Source organism: Grammomys surdaster, unplaced genomic scaffold (assembly GCF_004785775.1).
Source record: "Grammomys surdaster isolate TR1022 unplaced genomic scaffold, NIH_TR_1.0 126178, whole genome shotgun sequence".
NCBI classification, from domain to species: Eukaryota; Metazoa; Chordata; class Mammalia; order Rodentia; family Muridae; genus Grammomys; species Grammomys surdaster.
Window position 1 is genome coordinate 5,717,674 of NW_021620984.1, and position 25,644 is coordinate 5,743,317.

At 40.8% G+C, this 25,644-nt stretch overlaps 1 protein-coding gene across 1 annotated transcript; it reads right to left on the minus strand.

Annotated features, from left to right (window-relative positions):
• Positions 1-2,837: 2,837 nt before the first annotated feature.
• On the minus strand, positions 2,838-3,695 carry LOC114612694 (translation initiation factor IF-2-like). Its single transcript, XM_028757700.1, has one exon. It carries the CDS (start codon positions 3,693-3,695, stop codon positions 2,838-2,840), a length of 858 nt encoding a protein of 285 aa, XP_028613533.1.
• Between the last annotated feature and the right edge of the window lie 21,949 nt (positions 3,696-25,644).

Consider the following 25,644-nt stretch of genomic DNA (forward strand, 5'->3'; position numbering starts at 1 on the left):
GGAGAGGAGAGGAGAGGAGAGGAGAGCAGGAGTCAAACTGAATACACATATCCTGACTGCCTTGCCTTACATACAGGCTGAGCCTTGCAGAGGCTGACAAATGCTGACCAGACACCTGCATGCTTCATCCACCAGGAAAGTCTGGCACTAGGCAAAGAGAGCTTATAGTGATATGTGTGTGTGTGTGTGTGTGTGTGTGTGTGTGTGTGTGTGTGTAGTGTATCCACTAGTGTGAAGTTTCAGGGATATTTAGTGAAAAACGTTGAATATCATTTAACTGGAAAGTGGGCTGCAAGATTTACCACCATTTCTACATTTGTATGACTTCCGTAATTCCTTTCTTCATCTATCAACAGTGTTAGCCATACTGAGGGTTCTAGGGAAGAAGGGCTGAAGTAAACAGTGGTCTTCCCCATCTCCCCCTGCACACAACTATTCTGTTTCGGCATCTTTGGGGTTGGGGTAATGTGTCTCTATTGTGTACTCTAGACATCAGCACAGGAAAGAGCAAGAAAGGGGTTTTGCTTCTTGGACAATTATAAGTTACACTCATGAATTTTTTTTTGTGGGAGCTGAGCTACAAGGTAATTTATAAAATGTCCTCAGATTTTGCTTATGATCGGGTCAAGGGTGCTAATTTGGGGGAGTTTACTTGATTTTCTAGTGATATCTGGGGCCATACATTGATAATTGACAGACTTCTTACAATAATGAAGAGAGGAAGGTGTAATTCATCTGTAGAGTCTGCTGCCTTAGTCTTCTCAAAGTGTGAAATTCATGTGGCAGGAAAGAGGCTGTACCATCCTAAGGCAACTCTAGATTGTTCCCGGAAAGATGTGCAGGTGGATCTTTGAGTCATTAATGCTGGTGGAGCCGGGTCTTGGCAATTCACTTATTGCCAAGACTTTGCAAAGCCCAGAGGTGCACTCAGTGGCTTAGCCTCTTTGGGAACTCGAGCCATGGGCATGGATACAATAATTCAAGTTCTTTGACTCCTTTGTCAATTCCACGCTAAACTTTGGCGGGGGGGAGATATTGGAAAAGTCCAGGCTTTTCCATGTTTGCCTGACTGCTAGATTTGTTCTTTTGAATATAGTTAGAAATACAAATATCTTCAATTCCGGCCAAGACAAGTGAGGACTAGTGGAGTCCTCTGCTCTGAAATTAGCAGTGAAGGTGGGGCTCAAGGGCTCTCGGCTGGAGTCTGTTCCCTCTACCAGCTGCTTGCAGTAGCTCAGGACAGGCCTGGTGGCTCCAGGCTGGTCTCAGGGAACGTCTGGGCGATCCTCAAGGAGCTATACTCTCATTGGTGCAATGATCCAAGGAGCAGAACCCAATGCCTCACGCGGACAGAAAGGAGCCTGGAGGTAGCAGGAGGCAGGGACCAGAGCGCGATTCTGTAAAGTCCTAGGCTTGGATGTTTGAAAAGTGGAGCTTTGGTCAGAGAAAAAAAAAGGGGGGGCTCCCCAGGTGGGCTTTCTGCAGCTAGGGGTGAGGGTGGGGGCGGGGCCGGGGCTGGAGGTTCCCGGCGTTTTGGCTGTAACTTACAAAGTGGCAGTGTCCTGGAGGGCGGTAAAGTTTTTCGGCTCTCACAGCAAACCAAGTGTGGCAGGGGCAGTGTTGTGCTGCTTATCTGAGGGGGAAAAAAAAAGGAGAAACAGACTGGAGATGGAGGTGCTGGTGGTGGGCTTTAGGTTTGTTGAATGTGCCCCTGACCATGGGTACTGGTTGGAGGTCCAGCTACTTGAACCTGGGGGCGGACACTTGTTCTAAACAGGGCAGAGCTGATGTCTGTGAGGAAGTCTAAGTGTTCAGTGCAGCCCTCCCGTGCCGGAGTCCGAAGGTCATTTGCGCTTTTCGGTCTCCGACAAGAGGACACTTCTGGAAGGAAAGACGCAGGTCATTTTCAGAGGCTCTGTCAAGGGCGGGCTGCCTAACAGGGGTGGCAATCCTTAATTACACCCTTCTGTCTAGGAATCCATCTTCCCAGGCAGTGTCTTGGACTCCCACCTCCTCGGGTGACTCAGCTGACCCGAAATGCCCACCCTATAGAAGATCAAGAAAAGTAGTTTTCTAAGAAGGTTAGAGGTTTGATTACACGGAGAAGTGTTTCCACTTAAATCCAAGGCAATTACCCGCCTCTTCCCCCAGGTCTTCCTCCCGGTCACCCAGAGAAGAAAAGGACAGACTCCCACGAACGTACCCCCTCACTTTGTTGGTGCGTGTGAATTTCAAATGGCGCTGTAAGTTCATTAGTGTTTGCAATCAGCGGCCAGCAGACCCCTCATCAGAGCCGAAAGCCGGCAAGAGCCATTCATCAGCATGAAGTGTTATTCATGGATGACCCCTAAATCACGGCGAGAGTAGTAGATACACTGATTGGTCACAGCATGGGAGCCTCGGTGCTTTCCTCGTACCCGGCGTGGCTGGGAGGAGGGATGGAGGGAGGGGCGGCGGTGTGGACGTGGTTCAGTCCGGCAAATCCCATTTGACAGCGAAAAAAGCAGAAAACCGGGAATCTCATTTTTTGAATAAAGAAGAAGAAATAAAGTACCTGTCATCTTGACAAGTGGCGGAGCGGAGGAGTCAAGGATTATAAATGATCACAGCCAGGTCCAGCTCGCCCTGTGATTGGGCTCTCCCGCGATCCGCACCAGGGAAGCGCATGGTAGGCTCCGCTCCTCTCTCTTACACATACACGCACACACACACACACACACTCACACACACACGTGTACGCGCCTGGTCTCGGGCACACTCGCCCAGAACGTCCCCCGCCCTTGCCCACAATTACGGTCCTGGATGCTGCTTCCTGGCACAGCGCCCTGCTCGCCTGCTCACCTTTCCCTTCTCTCCTTCCTCCCTCGCCTTCTCCATCCTCCCACTCCCCGGACCGAGAAACGGGGATTCTGGCCGGTGGAGGAGGTTGGAGGGGCCGGGCGGGAAGCGCGAGGGGGAGCGCGCGGGGGAGAAAAAGAAAGTGAACTCATTGGCGCCCGCGCGCTTCCCTCCCCTCGCCGCGTCCCCGGGCCGCCGGGCCGTGGGCAGCGGAGGAAGTTGTAACACTTGCATCTCCCCCTCCCTCCCTTCCCATCCCCGAGCCCCCTCCCCCGCGCCCGGCGCCTTTGAATTTGGCCGGGCGAGCGCAGGGGCGGACGCGGCGGCGGTGGCCGGGGAGCGAGCGGGCGAGCGGGCGGCGCGGGCGAGCAGAGCGCGGTAAGTGCGGCGCCGTGCGCCCTCCTTCCTTTCGGGGGTCCTAGCGCCCAGGCTTCGGGCGGGCGAGCGAGCGGGCGGGCGAGCGGGGAGCGAGCAGGGAAGCGCGGCTCCCTCTCCCAGTCGCCGCTCCGAGGGGCGGCTGCGAGTTGGCCAGTCCTACTGGCGGTGGAGCATCCCAGCTCGCAGACTCTCGGAGCTCTGGAGTCCCGGTTCCGGCCTCGGGTCCCCGCCCCTCCCTCGCGTCTGCCACCCTTGGCTGCAGGCTCAGGTGGGAACTTTGGCGGTGCCTCCCACCTGGCAGCGGGGCAGGGTTTCAGGAACTCTGGACTCTCTGGGTTCCCGGGGAGCCCGTGGGGGCAAGGAGTGCAGTTGACCTCGCTCTCTAGGGGTGCTACCCAGTTAGAGACACAACCTCTGGTTCTCTGGGAAGGTATCTGGAGGGCTCCAGTGGAACTTCCGGGAGAGCTGGATGTCAGCATTTGCCCGGAATGTGGAGAGGAAGCTTCCCCAAGTGCCAGACTGTTAAGTTGCCAAGGAGTGAAGGAACTAGGGCTGAGGATGCTGAGAGGAGTGGTGATCTCGGCTGAAACTTGATCTGGAAACTCTGGATGAGACTGAAAGCAAACAAAACATACCCTGACCAAGGCATTAAGAAAAAAAAATACATATGGATGAGCTTGCTGCTCGCTTCAGGTCACTATCATGTTTTACAGCTGATGAGAGGGGCTTCAGATATTTCAGGTTGGGGTGAATGATGCCTGACCTTTGCTGAACCCCTTACTAAATGCAGTCCAGATTCCATCCCTGCTGCCTCTCCTGTAAGTCAGTAGTAGAGGTTAACTTGGTAATTATTATCATGGAGAAACGATAGTAAGCCATTTCATCGGGTAATAATAGAGCGAGTGCAATTGTTTTCTGAGGTCCTTGTGATTCAAAGCTAGAGAAAAGTTCTTAGTACTTTGGAGTATCTGTATTGGAAATGAAATTCCGAGAAGTAGCCTGGCACTTTTTCCAGGGCTCCAGGCAGCTGGGCTACCAGAGGCTGAAGCTCTCCCCTAATAATACGCTTACTTCTTATCTTCTGGCAATGTATTTATCAAACATTTGTAGACTCTGGCAGAATCCACTGGTTGGTCTTTTTACTAGAAGTAGCAATATGTGGAGGCATTACCTTGCTCTTCTGTTGTCAGATGAAAAGAAATGAGAAGAAAAGAAAGAGAGGGAGAGAGGGAGAGAGGGAGAGAGAGAGAGAGAGAGAGAGAGAGAGAGAGAGAGAGAGAGAGAGAGAGAGAGAGAAAGAAAACAAAGCTGGCACATTTGGAAACCTTAAAAAAAGGACCCCTTAAAGAAGTATTACAGCCTAACAATTGATTTGATTTCTTCTGTCTTAAAACACCCCATACCTCCTTGAAAGAAATAGTCATAGCCTTTCTAGAATTCTGGACAGACTTTAGAATTTGGAATAGTTGTATTATCACAATATATTTTTTATATAAATTGTAATGTTAAAACCTATTTTATACATAGCTCAGTAATCTTATCTTGTGTGTTCCAAGTGTACACTTTTAGTACCCAAAACTTCTGACTTGGATTTCTTAATACGTGAAGTTCTTGAGGAGCCTTGAAAGTTTCGATTTTTGATTCTAAATTCAGAGCAAATATTTAATTCTTTATGTAAGAGTAAGAGGTTAGTTCGGTAATAAGACTTGCTAATCCCACTTTTAAATGTCATGCCATTCACAAATTATTCTTAAATTCTTCAAAGCCAGGGGGTTTATAATGCCATTAGTTATTCTGGTGTGTATTTCAGAACTATGAGCATCTCTTCCTGCTGCAGTCTCCTTAACGCTCTTGCCTTTTAAAATGAGGAAATTTTAATATTCTTCCCTCTAAAAAGTACTACTTTCATCGCAGGAAATATATACCTTTAAATAATATGTAATATTATGGAAAGTAATTCTTTTGAATAAGACAGTGATACATCTGAACCGATTTTTGGGAAAATTGTAGTTTGACAGGAACTATGCTACTATTTATGTATTTGGGAAATAATGAAAATCCTATGTCAATAACTTTAAAATTAGCATTTCAGCATCAAGAATATTGACTAATGAACATTGCTTTACTATTTAAAAAAAAATGATTCTAGTATACGCATGGCTGGTTACTTTTCTAAATGGGATTGTTTTGTGCAGCTGTATTTTCTAGAAACAAATGAAAGGGCGTAGAGTGGAGGCTTTTCTTACTCTGGTCTTGTAGGAGTCTTTGGGGTTGAGAAAGGAACCTGCTTTATTAGGGTGAAGACAAAGGAAGATAAGGATGCTTACCTTTGAATAGAAGCTAAGCTTCCAAATAAAGCAAAAGTTTTTACATTTATTTGAAAAGGAGACAGAGCTAGACGATCATGATCCGGTTAGCTAGTTGAAGCTAATCTTTCTGAGCTTTGCTTCTGAGAACTAAGAGTAATGCCTCTCTCTGTAAAGAGTCAAGCAAATAAGAGACTGAGGAAGTAAGTGAGTAGCTATCACAGTGAGTAGAGCTATCTGTCAGAAACACTAAATCAGTGATGGGCTGTGTGTATGAAAATGATGTTTTTATAACTGCTGTGAAAAAGTGCATTTGGGAATACTGGGGTTTATCTTACCTGCAACAAAGAGTCAAGAAATAAATCCAGACTGTGATCATACCCGGTATAAAGGTCCCACCCAGCCAACTTACTTATAATGAGTGTCTATTTTAATCTATGTATACTGCCTCTGCTCTAAACTTTATTTCAGTCCTTAGCATTTGGATTCCTGGGTGGTAGGAGAGTGTCACGGAGGTACTATTTGTGTGTGAAGCAGGGTATTCAGGAGCAGTTTGAATTGTCTGCTCCTTTGTTGAAGCTTGGCTGGGGAGAACTATTAAGCAGTCTGTCTTACGTGCAGCCCCTCCACTCAGGGTTGCCTTTGGAAGTCAGACGTCTGATCCAACTCTGAGAAATGCTTTTTTTTTTTTTAAATAGGTAGAAAATGTTACGAGTTGCAACTTTTTGATTGTAATCTGCAATTGGTTATAGCTCCTCTGGGTTTTCAGTTGAAGTCTGCCTTCCTCTTTGCTTTATAAAGTAGGAGGTGACAGTCCAGAGAAGAATTTAACTCACACTTGCAGAAGGAAGCCTTGCCCTGAAGATCTGGTACACTGATAACAACACCATTTCAAAGTTTATAACAACCAAGTTTGAAAAATGATTTCTTGTAAGCTTCTTTTAGAACACATTTAAAACCTAATTTTGGAGATACCAGCTGTTTTAAGAGTCCTAATGGAAATTTCGTGCCTCAAAAAAAAAAAAAAAAAAGGTAGAACAAATGACTTAGACTGAAAACTGATTAATTGTTGTGTCTTATAAAACCTGATTTATCTTATACCTTTTTTTATACCAAGCATTACCATTATGAAGCACTCCTTCTAATTGAGATTAATGTTTCAGAGCAAAGAAGCAGTTTGGAGGGCTGGATTCATTTTGAGTGCTGTTGTAATCAATTTTAGATACAGTATTCCACATCGGATCAGTTTGCATCCAAACCTGCCTTATTATGTAGAATTAACCTGCTGGTGATTGATAGCGAGACTTCTCTGTCCTGAAAAGTCATTTGTTTCCAAACAAGTGTGACGGGGTTCCTGAAAGTTTTAGCATCACACTTCTCAGAATGAAAATCTCTTGGACCTAATTTGAGCTTTTTTTTCTCTTTTTTTTCTTTTCTTTCTTTTTTTTTTAAAGGAACACCGCATAAAGCAGGAAACAATCAATTCATTTTCAGCAGAAGTCTCCCCTTTTCTCCCAATATAGTATGCATCAGAGTGCATATTCTTCTATATCAAAGTTGTTTATGACATTCCGGTCATGGGTGGTAATCCTTACCCTTTTAGACTATTCCTTTCTTTTTTTCTTTTTGTTTACATCAGCATCCCAGTTGAGTATTTCTGAGCTTTCTTGGAATTAGAGATGTAGCCATATTAGGATTTTATTGCATGAACTGAGAAACACTCTCCTGTCTAATAGGGTGAATTTTATCACTCCACCGTGATGTTTGTATGTGTTTCTTATCAATATCAAGCCGGCTTCAGCTTGGTCAGGTTCTTCAGAAATATAGATTAAGGTGTACGTTGCCTTGGGTCTGTATTGTAGCATGGATTGTGGTGTGAATTTGAAGGCTCAGTTAGACCGTTGGGAGTTTAGAAGATTAATCTAGAAAAGTACTCTGCTTGCTGTATCTGTGATGTAAAAAGGTTTCAAAAGAAAGATACAGCTGTGTAAGATACACAAGACGATCTCGTGGTGGCATTTGTTCTTTGAGTCCCCATAGGAGTTACACCTCCTGCTCTATTTTAAGCTTCTGGATAAGGATAGATTATCGGCATTGGATTGGTTGTTTTTCCATCTTAAAGCATTCAGTTGAAAGTTGAAGCTGTTAAAATAAAGCACTTGAACTACCATGCTGACAGTGTTGTCTTAGACAGCCATTCCAATATAAACTATGAAAATGCAGAAGCATGTTCAAATGTGAATAGGTGTTTTAGACATCTCAGCCAGAGCAGAAATCATTCATGTGAAGACATCGTGATAACTTGTTTTATAGTTTGAATAACTGAGGTGATTTGTATAGTCATATCAGGTACAAAGGATTTGTTAATGGTGATCTACTCAGGCTTGTGTCTTTCTACTTAAGTCACATATAAATTAATGTCAGCATCAGGCAACATTCTCCTAAGTCAGATGATCAGATAGCTGAAAGTAATGAGAAGATGATAAAGATGATGGTGATGATATTCTCTCTCGATAGTTTCCTGAACTCCTAGAGATGAGAGTGATGACAGATCTGTGATAGGTGGCAGTCTTAACTGACTTCCACGACTTTCAGATAATAGATAGTTCATAAGCCTAGAAATATGTGAAGCTTCTGTGTAACGTACCAGCCGATTCTCTTTGTAAATCTGAAAGTTGATCACAGCTCATGGAGATGAGGGTTTTTTCTTTTCTTTTCCTTATTTTAACATTTTCCTGACGTTTGTAGCAGTCAGTCTTCTAGCTCATCCTGAAGCATGGCAAAAGCAGTCAATGGTACCTTTTGCAAATTAAACTATCCAATAAGTCATAGTGCCCATAATCATACCTACATATAGAAGCCATTGTGGAATACTATTGGTTGACATATTTGCAAACATTGCAGGGTATTAAGTATTTGGAGAGGGGAGAGGATGATGTCACTAGGGTATCATAATGTGATCATATTATTTAGTAATAACCAGCTATTTTATAAGTGGGTTTACTGTGTCTCTCTGCCTTAAACCCAAAAGGAGATAAAGGGATGAAAGGAGGGAGGGAGGCAGGAGGAAGGAAGAAAAGGAGAGAGGGGGCAAAAGAGAGAATCCGAGGACCTTTTATAAAGAGTTATGGTTCTAGTGCTTTCCAAAGGCAATGCTGAGGTCCCCAAGAAAGGCAACGTAAAGAGCAGTCAAGTGGGTAAGTAAAGACGAACATAAATATAGAATTTTTTCTACTTTGAAGAATTCACATTTTAGAACCATGCATGAAAAATAGAACCCTGCTTTCTGGGACTGAACCCAGAATTCTGAATCCTGTGAACAAGCCCTTGTATCACAGAGGAAAGACAATGTCTCAACCGCCTTTGGTATAAGTGTGCTTTCTGTAAATGTGGGGCCAAGCCTGGTTAAGTCTCCATATAGAGGCTTAAGTAAAAACTCAAAATTCAGAAACTTGAATAATTTAAATAAGATCATTAAGAGGTAAGTGACAAAGGTCACTTACATTTGACGATCAGGTTCTCTATCACTTCATTTCCATCATTCTGTCATTTCTTCAATTAGTAGTTAAGATCATGCTGATAGTTCTTTCTTCAGTTATTAAAACTTAGGAAGAAATAGCAGCCTGCCAATGACTGTCTTCCTACAGTCAGACTCTGAAACAGCTCTGGTACCACAACACTGATAGTAGAATTATACAAATTTAGTGCCCTCTACCTCCCGCCTTGCACAAAAGAGAGGGAAGCTGTCTTAAAAAAAAAAAAAAGTAGAATGAGCTATTTCATCTTCAGGTAAGCTCAAATCATATTTTGCGATTCGAATTGTTAGCCCCCTATCAGCACGAGGAGGTGCCTTTTTGAACAACAACGTGCTCCCACAGAAGAGGTGGACTGACTCCAGCATCGCTATTGTGCCCAGCATTTGACTCCTGTACTGGGATGGTATCCTAAGAGAGTTCATGCATATGGACTTCACACTGGAAGGTATGTTACACAGAGACTAAAATGATTGAGTATTTGACTTTTTAACTTATAATGAGAAATGCATAGAGTATTTTGATGCCTTTGCATGAAGCCCAGGCATTATATTAATACTGGAAAATGTTTATTTTGGTCATTATAAGAGTGAAGTTATTGAAAAGTACATCTATTGTTTGTTTTCTGTCTAGCAGATGGTCTTTTAATGTGTAACGTCTCTGCTCATATTTTTAATTAAGGAATTTGGAATTTATCTACATGTAGGTGGGAAGAGTTGGCAAGAGACTTTAAAAGCGTCGGCACTGGGCCTTTCTCTATTTAAAATAATCACCAAAAAATCTGCAGGAGACATAGCTAATAAATTTTGTTATTTTTAGAATTTCCAATCATTTCTAGCTAAAGCCATCTTGAAAAAGAAGATTTTAACTTTTTCCTCATAGGAATAAGAACAAAAACTTCCAATGGTATTATCTTATTTTTATACAGGCAGACAAAAGTGAAATCAGCATTTCAGATGGAGGTTTTTTTCATATTTTGTGTGATTATTAATATTACACAAATGGAGGTTAAAATATGGCAGGTAACAAAAATTAAATAATGTAAAAATAGATAAATGACTCCTAATACAAAGAACTAAAGACTCCTGTAAAAATTACCACATTTTGTCTTATGTAAAAGACAATAATGTTTCTCATAGTAATATTTGGAGTCACACAATACTGTCAATAGTAACAGGAGAATAACTTGGCACAGTTCAAATAACTGAAAATGTAACCCTCATCTTGTTAGCTGGCACTCTAAACATTCCCAAATCTTGGTTAAAGTCTTGTGGGAAAAAGAAATACCGTGTTCTCCTAGGAAAAAGAGAATATGTATGTTGCCCTATGAAACTATCAATGAATTGGAGTTCAGAAAAGGGTGAAACCTAAAGAGAGCTGCCCAGATGTTACTCTCAACAATCAGAACAGAACAGATGTGTACACCCTCACAGTGGGGTAAGCTGGTATTTCTGTTTTAACTTAGCCTTTGACATATTTCCCTGCCCTGAGGGAGCATATTGACAATTACAATGAATTTTAATTTAGACGAAAATCAAAATTGTTCCTCAAAGGTAAGGCACTCTTCTCAGGTATGAATAGATTAACCTATCATGTTTTCTGTGATTTAAAAAAAAAATCAAGGAAATCAAAAGTGTTCCTTAACCATTGCCTTTGTCCTAATATGTATAATCTCCCAATGACAAGTATATGGTGCAAATATTTTTACATACTGTACTCATGTAATTTGATTTGCCAATATTTTTTTCATAATTACTAATTTAAAATTTTTTATTGTGGCTGGCTTTGAATCAGTATAAACCATAAAATTATTTTAAAATGTTTTATATTTTATGTTGTTAGCCTGGTTGAATTTTTGGTTGTGTTTTAATTTGTAAGATCGTAGATATATAGCATTTTTAGTGTTCTAACTTAAAGACAGTAATGACTTTAAGTAAAAGTCATTTAGGTAAGGACAGTAAAAATGTAATTCTAAAAACTAAATTTATTTTTAAAATTATAGATTTAAAAAATAATAATTTTATTTAAAATATATTTTAAAATAAAGAAGACCTATGTTATACATTTGAAAATTCAAATATTGTATGATAAAATTGAGCTATAAACTGTAATAATTTAAGCTACTTTTTCATGTGGTTTTTATTGGTTACATTTTTTCATTACTTGGCAAATGTGATTTTTCTTTATGTGAATAATAAGTCCATAACTTAGGAATTATTAGTAAGCAAAATATACAGAAACTCACATCTGATTTAAGTCGGCCTAAAACCAAAAATTACCCAATATGTCTGGCACTCTAAAAAAATCATGAATATACCTTAGTTAGTGAATATCACATTTCATGTCATTTAGACATTTGGAAAATATCATTAAGCTATGCAGATATGCAACCTACACAGATGATCAAGAAGTTACTATGTATATGAAAGAAGAATGATGTTTACATTATTATTGCTAAGTCACAAACCGTGAATGTATTTGTAAAGTCAAGGTTAAATTTCAAAGAATATCAATTCTTGCTATTCAAGCTGAAGATAATTTCAATGTCAATATAAATGTTCGTTCACATATGATGTTAGCAAGTTGGGTCAACCCTCAGTCAGTGAGGCCATAATGGAAGTCTAATGTCTTTTCCCTTAAGTGTTAAATACAATCTGCAATTTCAAATAAAATAATTCAACTCCAGCCTGCAGATGTGTGATATACTGGCCAATTGTAATTCCCAGAAAAGGACTGGGTCCTTGTTTTGTTCGATTTCATCAGGCTAATTTTCCTTACAACATCTGAGGGAAGTCTCATTTAAAAATTGTGTTTTACTTCAGGTAGGACTTTTAACAGATCATACTTGGTGAATTCTATATTTAGCTATATGCCAAGGTTAATATCTACTCTTTAAATCATTAATGTATCACTTTTAATTTAAATATGTCAGGTTTGTGGATTGTGTAATTAGCATTTAAGTTGTGAAAAAGGCTGTATGGTTTGCTTTGAAATTTTTAAATGTTGGAAAAAGCAAAGTATAAATATTTCCCTATCTTGAAAAAAATGTTATTTAATAATAAGCCTTTGGGAAATCTTACTATAATTTTTACTTCTTTTAAAGTGCATATTCTAAGGTATTTTCACCATTTAAATTTAAATGTAGGACATAATAATTTGCTGTAGGTGTCAATGTAAATTAATAATGCGCAGAATGACTTTTTTTTTTATTTTCCCAAGGAAGTGGCTTAGTCTTTGTATATGAGGCCCTGATTCCTTTAAGATTAACAGTCGTTTGTATAAATGGCTAATTTCTTTTTTTGGAAGACTGTTACATAGTTTTAAAGTTCTCCTTATGACTTTTAAAAGAATAGCCCATCAGGCAGAGAAAGCTTTGTGGCTCAGCTGACTCTGTTTGATGAAGGATTACACATCTCCCTCTAATCTGTGATCCCAGCAGCTATTTCGCAAAAGATTCATCAAGGAGCACTGGACTGGCTGGCCATGGTTTCATTTCCTTTAAACAGTTAGTTGATTCCTTTTCTAGATCAAAACTGTGTGTGGAATTGTCACACTAAATATACATTGGGGACAGGAATAGGTACAGTGCTTCAAATCCAAGATCAAAAACACTAAGGCAGCAAAGTTTTTAGAGGAAGCCTTTTCATTTGTTTCAGATAATCAATGCCCCCAGGGACTATGGGGGTCCTCAGTCATTCAGGTGTTCTACCTGCAAGATGCAGAGTCTCTAGGGTCCCTGGAATGGTGAAGTCTTGCAGGCTTTCCCTCTTGATAATGGTGATAGCAACTCTTGTGGGAAAGAAACTAGTCACTTACAAAAATTAAACCATCAGATAAAGGTGTGTTAATTGTTTTTTCTGGTCATGTACTAAACTAGGGATCATGTTATATGTTTTGGTCATGACTTTAAAACATGAAAGCACATTGTGTTTAATGTGGGCATGAAAGTTCAAAAGAAAAAAATGTATCATGGAGAGCTTCCATTTTATCATAAGAAATATCTTTAAAATCAAAGTGATCAGTCCTGGTAATGTTTCTATCCATTTCATGTAGTCAATGTCAAATAAAAGACAGAACCTTAAAAAAAAAAAAAACAATCAAGTACTGTTTAATTGACACATCCCAATTGTAAAACACAATTGATCCAAAGTAATAAAAGCAAAATTCATTGTGTGTAATTAATTCGCTTAAATAAATGCACTGCTACTTCTGAGGTTACTAGCTTGTAAAACTTTCAAAAGAGTAGCAACGTGGCTTATAAAGTAGCATAGTGGCAAGTGACCAGGTTTCCTTGCTGTCCCAAGGATTCTACTGTTTTGACGCTTAGCCACTGAAGCATGCTGTCAGCTTCAAAAGATGACTACACAGTAATCAGATTCCTGAATTGTCATCTGTTCCAATCTTAAAAACCGTTTTCTGTTCCTCAATGTTAAATTGAAAGTGCTTGTAATATAAAAACTCCCTACTTTATAGCGATTTAATATGCTTAAAATGAGCAATGGCCATCATCAGGATACTTAGAAGTATGTCTCTAAATTTTAGTTTATAACACATTTTGAGGAAAAATTTTAAACAATATCATCTCAACTATCTTGTATAAATAGTGTCTAAGTTCCAAACTTCTGGTCGGTAAAACACAGCATTTTAGACATGTAGGCAAAACACCCATGCGCATGAAATAAAAAGAAACGTTACATTTGTCAACTTTTACGGCAACTCTATCTTACTTCTTTATTGTTTGTTTTTTAAATTATTATATCAGCATTTTGCTCTCTACATGGTAGGACTTGCCATTCTTAGGAATAAGTGACAGTATTTTCCATTAGACACTATTGACTTAAGGCCTTATATTAGTTGTCAAAGATGCTACATATAAACACAACTCTGTTCCTTTCCTATATGTGCTATATGGTATATTCGTTAAAGTGTCAACGGTTTGAGACTCACTCACCAACAACCATGTTTCTAGTTCCTAGAATACATGGGCTGTAATTTAGTGTTTCAGAGTAATTCGGATTAAGGATTTGGAAGACCAGACTGGCTTCCTGAGTCTCATCAGCCCTGTAGCAGAACTCTCACGCCAATCCTTCCCTTCATTATTCTAAGCCGTTATCAGATTCTAATCTCTTCTGTCGCCACAGCTGTTTGAGAATTTGTTTTTCAGTTGTAATTACAAATACATGTGCCCTGTGTCTGTCACTCACTTCTTATGAATGTTTGGAAAGGAAGGTAAAGGCAAGCAGAACTCTGCTGTTGATAGATCCTTGGATGAATCTGTTATTGAAAATTTATAGTGTCAGTAGTTAGGGAGGAGAATACATGTGGTCGTGCGCAGTGGTATTGCCAAGTGGGAGAAAAAATAGAAAATTGAACAATTCCTTCAGAGCAGGTATGTTTTGATAGAGTTAAGTATGGCTGAGTATGGCTCCTGTACTTCTATTCCCATTCCCCTCAAATTATGAGCCTAGGGGAAGCATTTTGATGTTCCTTCATCTTTTAAAAAAAATCACCCAAGTATGATATCCTAGAGGGAAAGTCCTGAAACCTCTCACCCAAGTATGATATCATAGAGGGAAAGTCCTGAAACCTCTGTGATTAATTTGATGTGCCAAGTTGAAAAATGATTGACATCACCTGGGTGCTTAATAAATAATAAATAAGCAGCAACTTAGCCCTGTAGAAATTAAGAAGCTTGTCACATTCTGGAGAAAAGTAACAATTGAAAAACTCACGCCATGCGTAAACGTAAAGAAACGTTTCCTTTCTTGGGGCTGGAGAGATGGCTCAGTAGTTAAGAGCACTGGCTGCTCTTCCAAAGGACAGGAGTTGGATTCCCAAAACCCACATGGCAACTCAAAAACATCTGTAACTTGAGTTTCTGGGGTTCCAATACCCTCATCTGAGGTACAGACATACATGTAGGCAAAACATCTATATGTATGAAATAAAAAGAAATGTTACATTTGTCAACTTTTAAGGCCATTCTATCTTACTTCTTTATTTCTTTTTAATTATTATATCAGCATTTTACTCTCTACATGGTAGGACTTGCCATTCTTAGGAATAAGTGACAATATTTTCCATTAGACACTTTTGACTTAAGGTCTTGTATTAGTTGTCAAAGATGCTACATATAAACACAGTTCTGTTCCTTTTATATATATCTAAGGTTCTAGAGAATACTTGCTTTCTGGTGGAAATTCTTTGGAGTACAGGGATGATAAAGGATGGGGTGCTTGGGCTTGTTTTAAAACTAACGTGTATGTAGAACCTTGTTTTCCATGAGAACATCCTGATTGTGGAAAATAGTCTTCACAATATGAGGTCAAAATATGTTTTTATAAATGACTGTTCAGAGGAAGCTGTTGAGGATCTATCAGATGATCAAGCTGTTATTTATCTGTGAAAACTTGAGAATTTTCCCTTTTCATATCTGATACAATAGAAATTAATAAGAACTTGAGCCATTGAACTTATAGAAATTCAAAGGATAAATGTCTACATATACACATTACTGTGCCGATTTGGATGTGTCTTTGTTTTTAATGTGTACTTCACTTACTCAGTCCTGTTTTCTTTACCAAATCCTTCAAATCCAGCCCTGCATGTATCCAAGGGACTGTGTCCTAGAAAGGGTTGTAAGAGATAAGGCTGTTTCAGACCCACAGAGGGCTTTTATAGCTGAAGCTTGCGATGAAGAGATAACAGATGCTACTCAGGGTCATGCAGAATAGCCAAGAGGGGTAACAACGGAATTACCACCTTTGTTAACCTGTACTCTAATGGGCCATGGCTTTTTGGAATCCCAAAGAACTGATAGCATGCTAACACTAATGCCTCCAACCAACCTGCCCCTTTAATGCAGCATACAGCTGTATCCACTGTCTTGAAGCCCCCACTAGAATGACCCCAAATCAGTCCAGCGTGCCCTGGGGTTTTACACTACCCACAGTCATTGATACGCACCAAAATGTCCTATACAAAGCCAGTTACCCAGAAAGAGCAAACACTGAGAAGTTGTCACTTTCCCCATTGAATTAGAGACACTATGTATTTTGCATCCTTGCTTGCAAATGTGTGAAGGCCAAGGTTCTGAGGACAGCTTTAGCTACTATGCTGTCTGTCGGACGCTGCACCATCAATAAATAAATAATTGATGCAGGAGTGAAATCTTCCCTCGCTCTCCATCAATCTCAAGTGTACTCACTGGTGGGCAGTTCCTCACCAGTCATTCCTGAGCTCTACACACAGGTCAGCAACTGAACTGTTCAAGTTATCAAAGTCTTTGATAAGAATATATTACCCACGAAGAGGTATCAGATTTGTAGAAGAGCTTATGCTATGTGCCTAGTCCTGCTGGGACTAGATGAACTGGGGTGGGGTGGTATCCAAGGGTGTATCTGCTTCTCTGAAGCAAAGGGGAAAGGGTAACTGGGGAAGGGAATTCTAAGGGCAGGACTGGGAGGAGAGAAGGGAGGGGGCTGCGACTGGGATATAAAGTGAATAAAAAATTATTGAGAAAGAAAAAAGAACTAATGCTATGACTAAGTTCTATAAACTCTGGAAGAAGACAGGAGTGTGACAAGGACGGATATGGGATTTCAGGGGACAGGAAGTGGACAAGGGGTCTCTAAATTCAGGAATAGCCAGGATGCCAGCAAGTAACAATGGTGATTGCAAAGTGGAAAAGGCAGGGTGGTACCCACGTTACATTTTTACCTCTACAAAAGTAAGCATCCTCCAGTATCCTTCACAGCACGCGGCTCCTCTTGACTCGCTCTTGCCTTGTTTGAAGGGAACATGGGGGAAGAGAACTACTTCTTTACTATTAGGAAATAGTGCAGTGAGGTTGATAAAGGGAGTTGATGGAGCCCGAGAGTCAGAGACACGGGGAGTCGGGAAGACTACGCACCAAAGGGCAGGCACTTCATCCGAAAGGAGGCACCCCATAGGAATAGCTGTTGTCTTGTGAGAACGAAGCCTCCTGTTGCCAGATTGTGAGATTTTTCAAGAAATGCCACAATATGAATTATGTGAATCTCTAGATTTTTTTTAAATGTTGGCTCATTGAAAAAAAAAAGAAGAAGAAGAAGAAAGGAGAAAAAACACAACACACCAAACACACAGATTAAACAAAACACGTCTGCAGGCTGGGCTTGGCAGTTGGGCCACCAGTTTGCAACCTGTGACAGAGAAGCCGAGATCTGCATTATGTATTTAAGAGGCTGTGGATGAGCAGTAAGGCTGGAGCCGAGGATCCCCCGGGAGAAATCTGTGAAGAGTTTGGAGAGGGAGTTTGGGTCCAGATTGTGGATTATCTTAAATGTCATCCTCTTCTACCCATTTTGGAGAAGAAAATGTTTTCAGTTTGCAGTACACTTTTGCCTGCTTTGAAACAGAAACCCAGCCTGCCAGCAAGCCTTCTGTAAGCCTTATCTGTGCCAAGAGAGGAAAGGGTTAAGCCCCAGTAGCAGTTAGGGCCTATTCCTTTGCTCTTTCAGCCAACCACCACAGATCCTGCTTTCCTGTCTCCATGTTCAGAATACTACACTCATGTGTGTGTGTGCCTGTGTGTGCCTGTGCATGTGTGTGCGAGGGCGTGCGCTCCTGTGCATAGATCAAAGGCAACCTGGATGTTGATTTTTAAATACCACCAATCTTTATTTTAGGGGGGCTCTCCTGAGACTCCCCTCCAAGTACATTAGGCTGACTAGACAATGAACACCGGACATCTACCTGTCTCTACTTCCACTTTGCCAGGGCAAGCAAACCGTATGACACCAGGCTTTTTTGGAAAAGTGATTTCTGGATATTGTTCAGGTCCTCAGTGCTTGTAAAGCAAGCACTTTACCAACTGAGTTCCCCCACTACCCACCCTCACCACAAATACTAGGCTCCTCATACCCTTAAAACCAATACCACCTGTCACTTGAAGAGACCCCTCAATAGACAATTGACAGTAACTTAATGTCATTATCACTTGTACTCTTACTGTTATTTTGATAGCATGAGAATGATACCTCAACTCCAACACTGAATTCTCAAAGAAAAAAAAGAAAGAAAGAAAGAAAGAAAAAGAAAGAGGTCCTTCCATTCCCTGGACACACTTTCAATGAGAAATCAAATGATGCGGGTGGGGAGCGAGCTAAGCTCCGGAACTAGAGAAGTCCTGTAAATATTAGTTGTTTTCCTTCATTGGTCATCTCTTTCCCACCCCCACCCCCAACACTGAAACGCTTTTGCCCTAACGAGTCGAGTCGAGTCTGCCTCCCACTCCCAAGTCTTCCTTCTGTGTGTGACCCACTGAACCTAATCAGAGTCGGCTTGACTCTAATACAGTTGCCAAAATGGCAGCTTGTGGGGACGCTCATGAGGATGAAAGAAGACAAACATGGCTTGCTGCAGTTTGGGATGCACAGGGAAAGACACACAAGGGTGGATCATGGATGCCCAGTGCTTTAGAGAGGGGACAGTGCTTTCCCCAACGTCTCCCCACCCCCTCTGGCTTGGGCAAGCATGACTCAGCTAGCCTTCAGGCCTCGGCTTTTGACCTTGAGCATCCTCTAGAGTGCAGCTCTGCTTTTAATTTACGAATGGCCACTAACAAATTTGCTTGGTCTCTGAGTTACCCAATCCATGGTGAGAGAAGAGTTGAAATACAGACTTCTGGTTCAGCTAGAGTGAGCAGGGACTGGACAGCCTGTGATGGCTCATCCAGCAGCACACACAGTAGCAGGGGAGTATGAAGGGTCCCTGGTGGCGTTCCCATGTCACTTAAAAAAGAGGGTCAAGGCTGAGATGCATTTTCAAGATGTGTGTGAAAATGATGAGAAGATTCTTGACATTTCAAGGGGTATGGAGTTATCTTTAACATTTATCTAGACACACTTAGTGATCTCACGTAGGAAAGAGTCTCTTGTGATGGGGACAGAATTGAAATTCTATTTGGTTTATTTTTCTTAAATAATAAGAAAGAAAATAAATGGTTGCTTTTTCTTCTCTATGACTGCTGATGACCTAATGGTACATTATTTATGTTATAATATTTAGAGATTCTAGGGAAAATTATGAGAATTTTGTACTTGAATTTAAAACATATTTTAAATGTGTTGGTTAGGAAAACTCAACATAGCAATATATATGAAGTATATTAGTGTGACGAGTATAAGTACCTCTAAAACAAAAGGTAGCAAAAAAACAATTTGTGCTCAACTAAGAATAACAGCATTTGATTATGGTTTGCTTTTTCTTCCTTCTTTTAGTCTTGTTTATTTATTCATTGTTTTAAATACTGAGTATCTAGGCTAGTACTTGCCTCCAGGGTCACAACCCTGTGATCAGAGGCATGTGCCACCCCTATCAGTTTGTTTCTTTTAAAAATGCATGATGCACATAATATATATATATGCTTTCATTTATTATGAAATGCTCAATATATTTTTTAACATTTTTGCTGAAAAGTCAACTCTAACACAGTTGTCTGTGAAGTGTTAGTTGGCTCCATTGTAAAGTAGTATCTTGTGTTTTTGGCTCTAATGTCTTCAGTCAGCTTTTATTATTAAGCACAGGGACCCAACCATTGGCTTTGTTTTTTGCAAAACTACAGATGCCCTAACCGAAGGGATAACTACAGAAGAACAAGGACATCATAGAGCTAGAGTTAAATTGGAAGATGTGTAAAACACTACCTAGTCAGTGAAACCTCACAACCAGGCATGTACAGGATAGGCTTCCTTCTCCCATGATGCTAACCTCACCATTTCCGAGACAGTACTCTTTCTTGATCACTCTATAAGCATGCTTCTGCTGCTAAGACAACATACTAGAGACTTATAATTTATAGACAGTGGAGATGTATTGCTTACAGTTATGGAGACTGGGGAGATTAAGATCATAGGTTCAGCGTCTGGTGAGAGGACCAGCCTCTACTTCCAAGATGACACCGTGAAAGCTGTATCTGCCACAGAAGGCAGAGGCGAGAAGGGCAAAAGAGAATCCAGCTAGTTCCTACCAGTGTAGATGATCTCTGTGGCCACCTAAATGCCCTACCTCTTGGCACTATTTTGGAGAGGATTAAGCTTCATGAATTCTGGTGCTTCGATAGTATTCAAAGAATAGCAGTTAGTGTTCTCAGGTTGTAGGTGCAAAGCAGTCACTTCTGTGTACACCGTCTCTGCATTACCTATCCCATCGCACCCCTCCCTGCTGTGGATCACCAGTGCTAGAAGGCTGAGTGCCATTCTCCATGACAGTTTCATTCCTCACGGCTCCTTCTGGATCAGTCATCAAGCCGTCTGAGTTGCCCTTCATTGAGTTTCTGGAACCTGGTACCCATCGCGCTTCACTGAGTTTCTGGTACCCACAGCTCTCCTTTCCTTCTCCCTGCCAGTATCCTCATCTGCTCTGAGCATCATCCCTCATCTTGATGACTGCAGCATATCGTCCATCTGGGCTGCCTGCCACTGTCTTTCATCTCTCTATTCCATTTTTTGTAGATTGCTTCAGAGAGTCCTGGCCCTCACATCCTGACCTGATCATGTCACACTCCTCATGAACTCACAGTGGCCCACCTTTACAGGATGAGTTCTGAACTGCTTATCATGGCAGTTGATGTCTCAGGACCTTCTTGCTCCGTTCCCCAGTGCCCTTGGGTAGTGTGCTTCATTCAAATGGATTTCCTTCCTGCTCCCAAACGAGACAACTCTCCCCACCCCTGTGCCATGTTAAACCTTTGCAAAATTACTCTTAACTATCTTGATTGGGTTATTTATATTTCTCTCTCTGCTGCCGTGATATTGCAGAATTTGTAAACCTGTGTGGTATTTATTTCATTCTGCATTATCTTATTAGAATTTAAGATCTTTTAAGAGTACAGAAAAAAATTAGAAATCATACAAGTTAGATGCTTTATTTTCAAATGGATCAAAACTGAGGTTTAAAAATGTGCCATCTTCTCTGTCTTATCTCTGTCGCTCTGTCTCTCTTTGTCGTTGTCTCTGTCTTACATTGGGTCTCACTGTTTTAGCTCTGGCTGGCCTAGAACTTACGATGTTGACCAGGCTGGCCTAGAACTTGCAGAGATCCACTTCCCTCTGCCTCATCCTCTGCATTTTGAGTATGGGAATAAAGGCATCCACCACAGTCACTCCGTGTTTGCTTTTCAGCTATACTTGCATTTGATCTCAGAAACTATCCCTAAATGAGAGCTCCACTCCCAGTTCTGGGTGACAGAACTCAGCTTTTCAATGCCATCTCGGCAGCTTCCCCTTCTCCCTCCCGTTGGCCGAACGCACAGGAGTTGCTAACAAACTACCCTTCCGGCTCCTTTTTGCTGTGTCAGCCTTCCCTACCCTTAATACATTATACATTCCTATGGCTTCTCAGTTTGCCCTTGATAGGCAGTTCACTAAAATTCCAAGCTCAAAGCTTCCCTGAGCTTCAGATCCATAATTCGTATAGATTATCATCCAAGCAGGGCTGCTTCAAAAGCGGGCAGCGAGTGGATGCCAGGACTACTAAGAAGAGCGTGTTGAATGCTGCACCAGTCGACACTGATGGATGATCGTCTTACATACATTAAACCATTCGATGTGTGCTTGGGTGCCTCAAGGGCTCCAGAATTGAATGTATTTTCTCAGGTGGTACACACTTCCAGAAAACATGTTCTCCTGCTGTGCCCAAACTCTGTGGATGGCTGGCATCACTGTCCATCACCTCAGCAGGATGGAAGCATTGAGGATGTCTTTGGCTCTTCCCCTTGCCTCATTCATTCCCTGTACCTAGTTCACCATGGTGTCTCAGTATTTTGTTTCTCGTACCTCTCCAAACCATAGATTTCTTTTTTTTTTCTCCTCTACTCCAGCCAATCTAATGTAGGGATGGACGGTAATCAGACTGGTAGATGTCATGGCTTCCTAATTGATTTTTTAGGCAATCCACATGCTTCTCTTCCTGGCTTCTCCCTCTCTCAGTCTGAGTGATTCGTTACAAATGCAAAGGGGATTTTATTGTTTGTTGTTTAAAACAATACACAGTACAGGAAATCTTACTGTATATTTTCTTTCTACTTGATGGTAATGCCCATTAAGCTCAGGACCTCGCTCATTTTATTTCCCTCTGTTTAACCAATAACATAACATAGTATCTCATACATAATTGCTAAGTAGCTATTGATTGAATGAGCCCATGAATGGAAGACTCCAGATTCTCAAACTGGACTTCTGAGAACTACTTCTAGTCTCTGTATTATTTTTCCCAGCTGGAAAAATATTTAGCCTTTTTGAATGTGCAGACTCCAGACTTTCTATTATTATTTATTATTATTATTATTGTTATTATTATTATTAATTAATTTTGTTTTATTTGGTAACTGTTTTCCTGTCTACCCTTTTGTTTGTTCAGTATTCCATTGTGCCTACCCTTTATAGTTACTCAGAGAGCTCTCAAAAAGGACTGATGCTAGGATTTTACTTAAAATGAGTGAATTTGGAATCTCTAAGAATGAACAATCTGGGGTGGGGTGGGGGCTTTAAAATAACTCCCTAGTTTTTAAGGCAGACATAGTTGAGAGAGCACTGGCTTAAATCTGCTCATCACTAGAGTGCCATCTCAAACACCCTGTCCTCCAGGGAAATGCTGGAATCCTTCCTTTTCCCTTAGCGTTTAGTAGCATGTCGTGAAGTGATTATCTGATCAATACTTATTTCATTATTTTGGGATGGCTGTGCTCTTAGATCCATTAGGGCTGAGCTTGGGCATCGCATTAGGAACTTGCTGAGGACCAAAATGTTCCTTTACAATTACTTCCTCTGATTTGACCAATGTCCGCTTGTCCTGTTGCAGAGACTTCGGGAGATAAGCAACAATCAGTATTTATGAACAACCTTGACTTGTGGCTGCCTGTGACAGCCAGCGTATATGTCTCAGTTTCTCGTCTATTGTATTGTTACTGATCTACTGGGAGCTGTCTTTCCTGAATGCATATTCTTTAGTCCAGAAAGGGGGTAAACAGGTGTCTTGTTTATACTAGTCAGGAAACAACTTTCCCTAGGAGCCCTAGAATCTTGAGCAATGCTTCTAAACTTCTCTGGCTCCCTCTGATTACACACTTTCAGGTGTGCAGCAGACACAGGACATCTAAAATGAACACTAACTACTCTGTTGAGCTTTCTTTGGGGACTGGGCAGGTATGGATGAAAAAGCAATTTCTGAAGCATTTGTATGCTTACTGGCTCTGTTTACTACATGGTCCCGTTGGTTAAGGCCACTGATTTAGGGTGATCATTTTCTAAGGCTAGTCAAAAGGCTCTTTTAAAACTATTTCTGTAGGTGTGTTCGATATTTTCCTTAGGGAACAAAAGAAGCTGATGGGGACCTTCTCAAGTTTCTCTTAGGGACTTAGATACTCAGGGATATGCCTAGGAGGAAGACTTGTGTCTTGGGGGAGACCCCTTTGCTTCTGGCATGAGGCAGGAATTTGGCACCTCAGAGCCACAAATGTACAGCCCAGAAGACGTTAACATGACCTCTAAGTGGTCTCATCAACTGGAGTAGACTTTGGCACCATTTCACAGTTGTCAGGAAATTCTTTGAGGCAGTCCCCTGGAACCACAAACCATTCAGCAAAAATGTCCACAGCGTGGAACTAAGATTTTGAGTAGTCTTATGATAAACTTTGAAATTTCTTCTTACCCAAATTCCTGCTTCCCCTAAAAAGAATACCCAGCTGTTATCCTCATATGTAATTATCTATTGTAATCATTAATATCAATTATTAATTATTAATTATTTTTAAGACTTGGAGCATCAAAAAGAAAAAGAGGAAAAAGCAGTGTTTAGAACTTTAACCCAGTTTGTTTGGTGGGTGATAATACATTTTGAAACTAAAAGGGCTTTTTGAAGTGAGCTACCTGTAAGATGGACCTGACCAAACACGGGTATTGGTGAGCACACTGGCTGATGGGATCCCGAGGAACTAAGTCTACTCCAAGTTCAGTACTTATGTAAAAACCAGTAAGACAACATCTCACGATGTGACGCCTGCTGGGGCTCAGGCTGACTGACTACAATGGCTGGCATTTTCCCTGTTCTCACACTTACAAAAATAAAATCAGAAAGCATGAGAGGATTCAGAAAGACATCTGGTAGCACAAAATGAAGACATTTATCGAAAGGATGCCTTTTTCCCTCTTAAAAGCTGCGAAAACATTCGTGGCATCCCATCTCATCTAATCAGTGACAAAACCGTGAGAGGATGGCGGAGGATGGAAGTAAATATTTCTCTTGAATTAAATGTGAGCCTAACTTTATCTTTCTTTATCTTTCTTTGGTGCCTCGGTTATGCTAAGTCATTGTATAGATTCCTAATCCGAGAGGCGTTATCATGAAGGTAGGTAGAGAAGCATAAAGAAGGCTGATGAGACACAAGGCCAAACGTATGCGGCTCCACACTTGTGTCTTACAGATGCTTGACTTATAATCTCTTTTGCAGAACACAGTTTGCTTAATGATAGTTCTTGCATTTGATTTTGATGTCATCTTAATGATATTCAGTATTAAAGACAAGCCTGAATTTTTGTTCATGCTGTTACACCTCTCAGTTAGAGCTGGCTGAGTTACATAGAATTAAAAATGAAAGAGAGTACTAGACTTGACACCAGACTTGGAATTAATCATGACATCCTATAGGGATCTTTCAGCATCTACAAAAGTCTCATAGATGTGTTGTATGACTTACACAATGAAGACAGTTGTCATATCTGTAAACTCATTGGGCCACAGGGATGTACAACAGGTAACTTCCAATGTCACACCAAGTTTCAGCTTGAACATTACCCAACTTTTGAAAATTTGCCTTGAATTGTCATCAGGTGGCTAGCTCTCTTACCATTGCTAGAGCGCCTGCCCATTTTGTCCTTCATTTCTGATGCCAGCCAGTTTTCAGTTGTAAGTCCTGAAAAAATTAGTTGTTATATTTGCCCAAATTTTAGGACATTACTTTCTATGTATATTTATAGGTTTAAAAATCATTCAGTTGGTCCTATGTGACTAATAAATTAAAAGGAGCAGTTATTTGTAGGAAGGCAGGATATATAAGTAATATATGTAATATATATCAGCATATACATTATACCTTTGCGCAGTGACACATACTTTAGGCTAATTAATCATCTACAAAGGGCTGAATATCAGACTACTATTAATCAGTGGAACTTGAAAATTAATGAGATTAACTCATAAATCAAATGGTTTTGAAGTCCATCACCTGGTTAGTTATAGTTGGATTGGTTATATCTGTTCCCTTTGCTATAGGAACAGTACAAACACCAGCACAGGATTTCAGAGGGGCCCACAGATCCCTCCCATCACCTTCTGAGTATTTATTGTAAAAGTCCTTTTGCTCTCTAATGGGAGAGACAACAGGATTTCTCCTCAAATTCAAGTAAAAAAAAAAAAAAAAAACTATGCCAGGAAAAAAAAGAGAGTCTCCTGAGATAGATTGAACTCTTCTGAAGAGAAAAATATATAATTTACCACCACCTAAGAAATTAATGAAGCTATATATGAGGGGCTTCTTAGAGAAGAATTTA

Bases quoted from the DNA above. Each gene is read 5' to 3' on its own strand.
- LOC114612694 (XM_028757700.1), bottom strand. From the start codon at position 3,695: ATGCTGACATCCAGCTCTCCCGGAAGTTCCACTGGAGCCCTCCAGATA.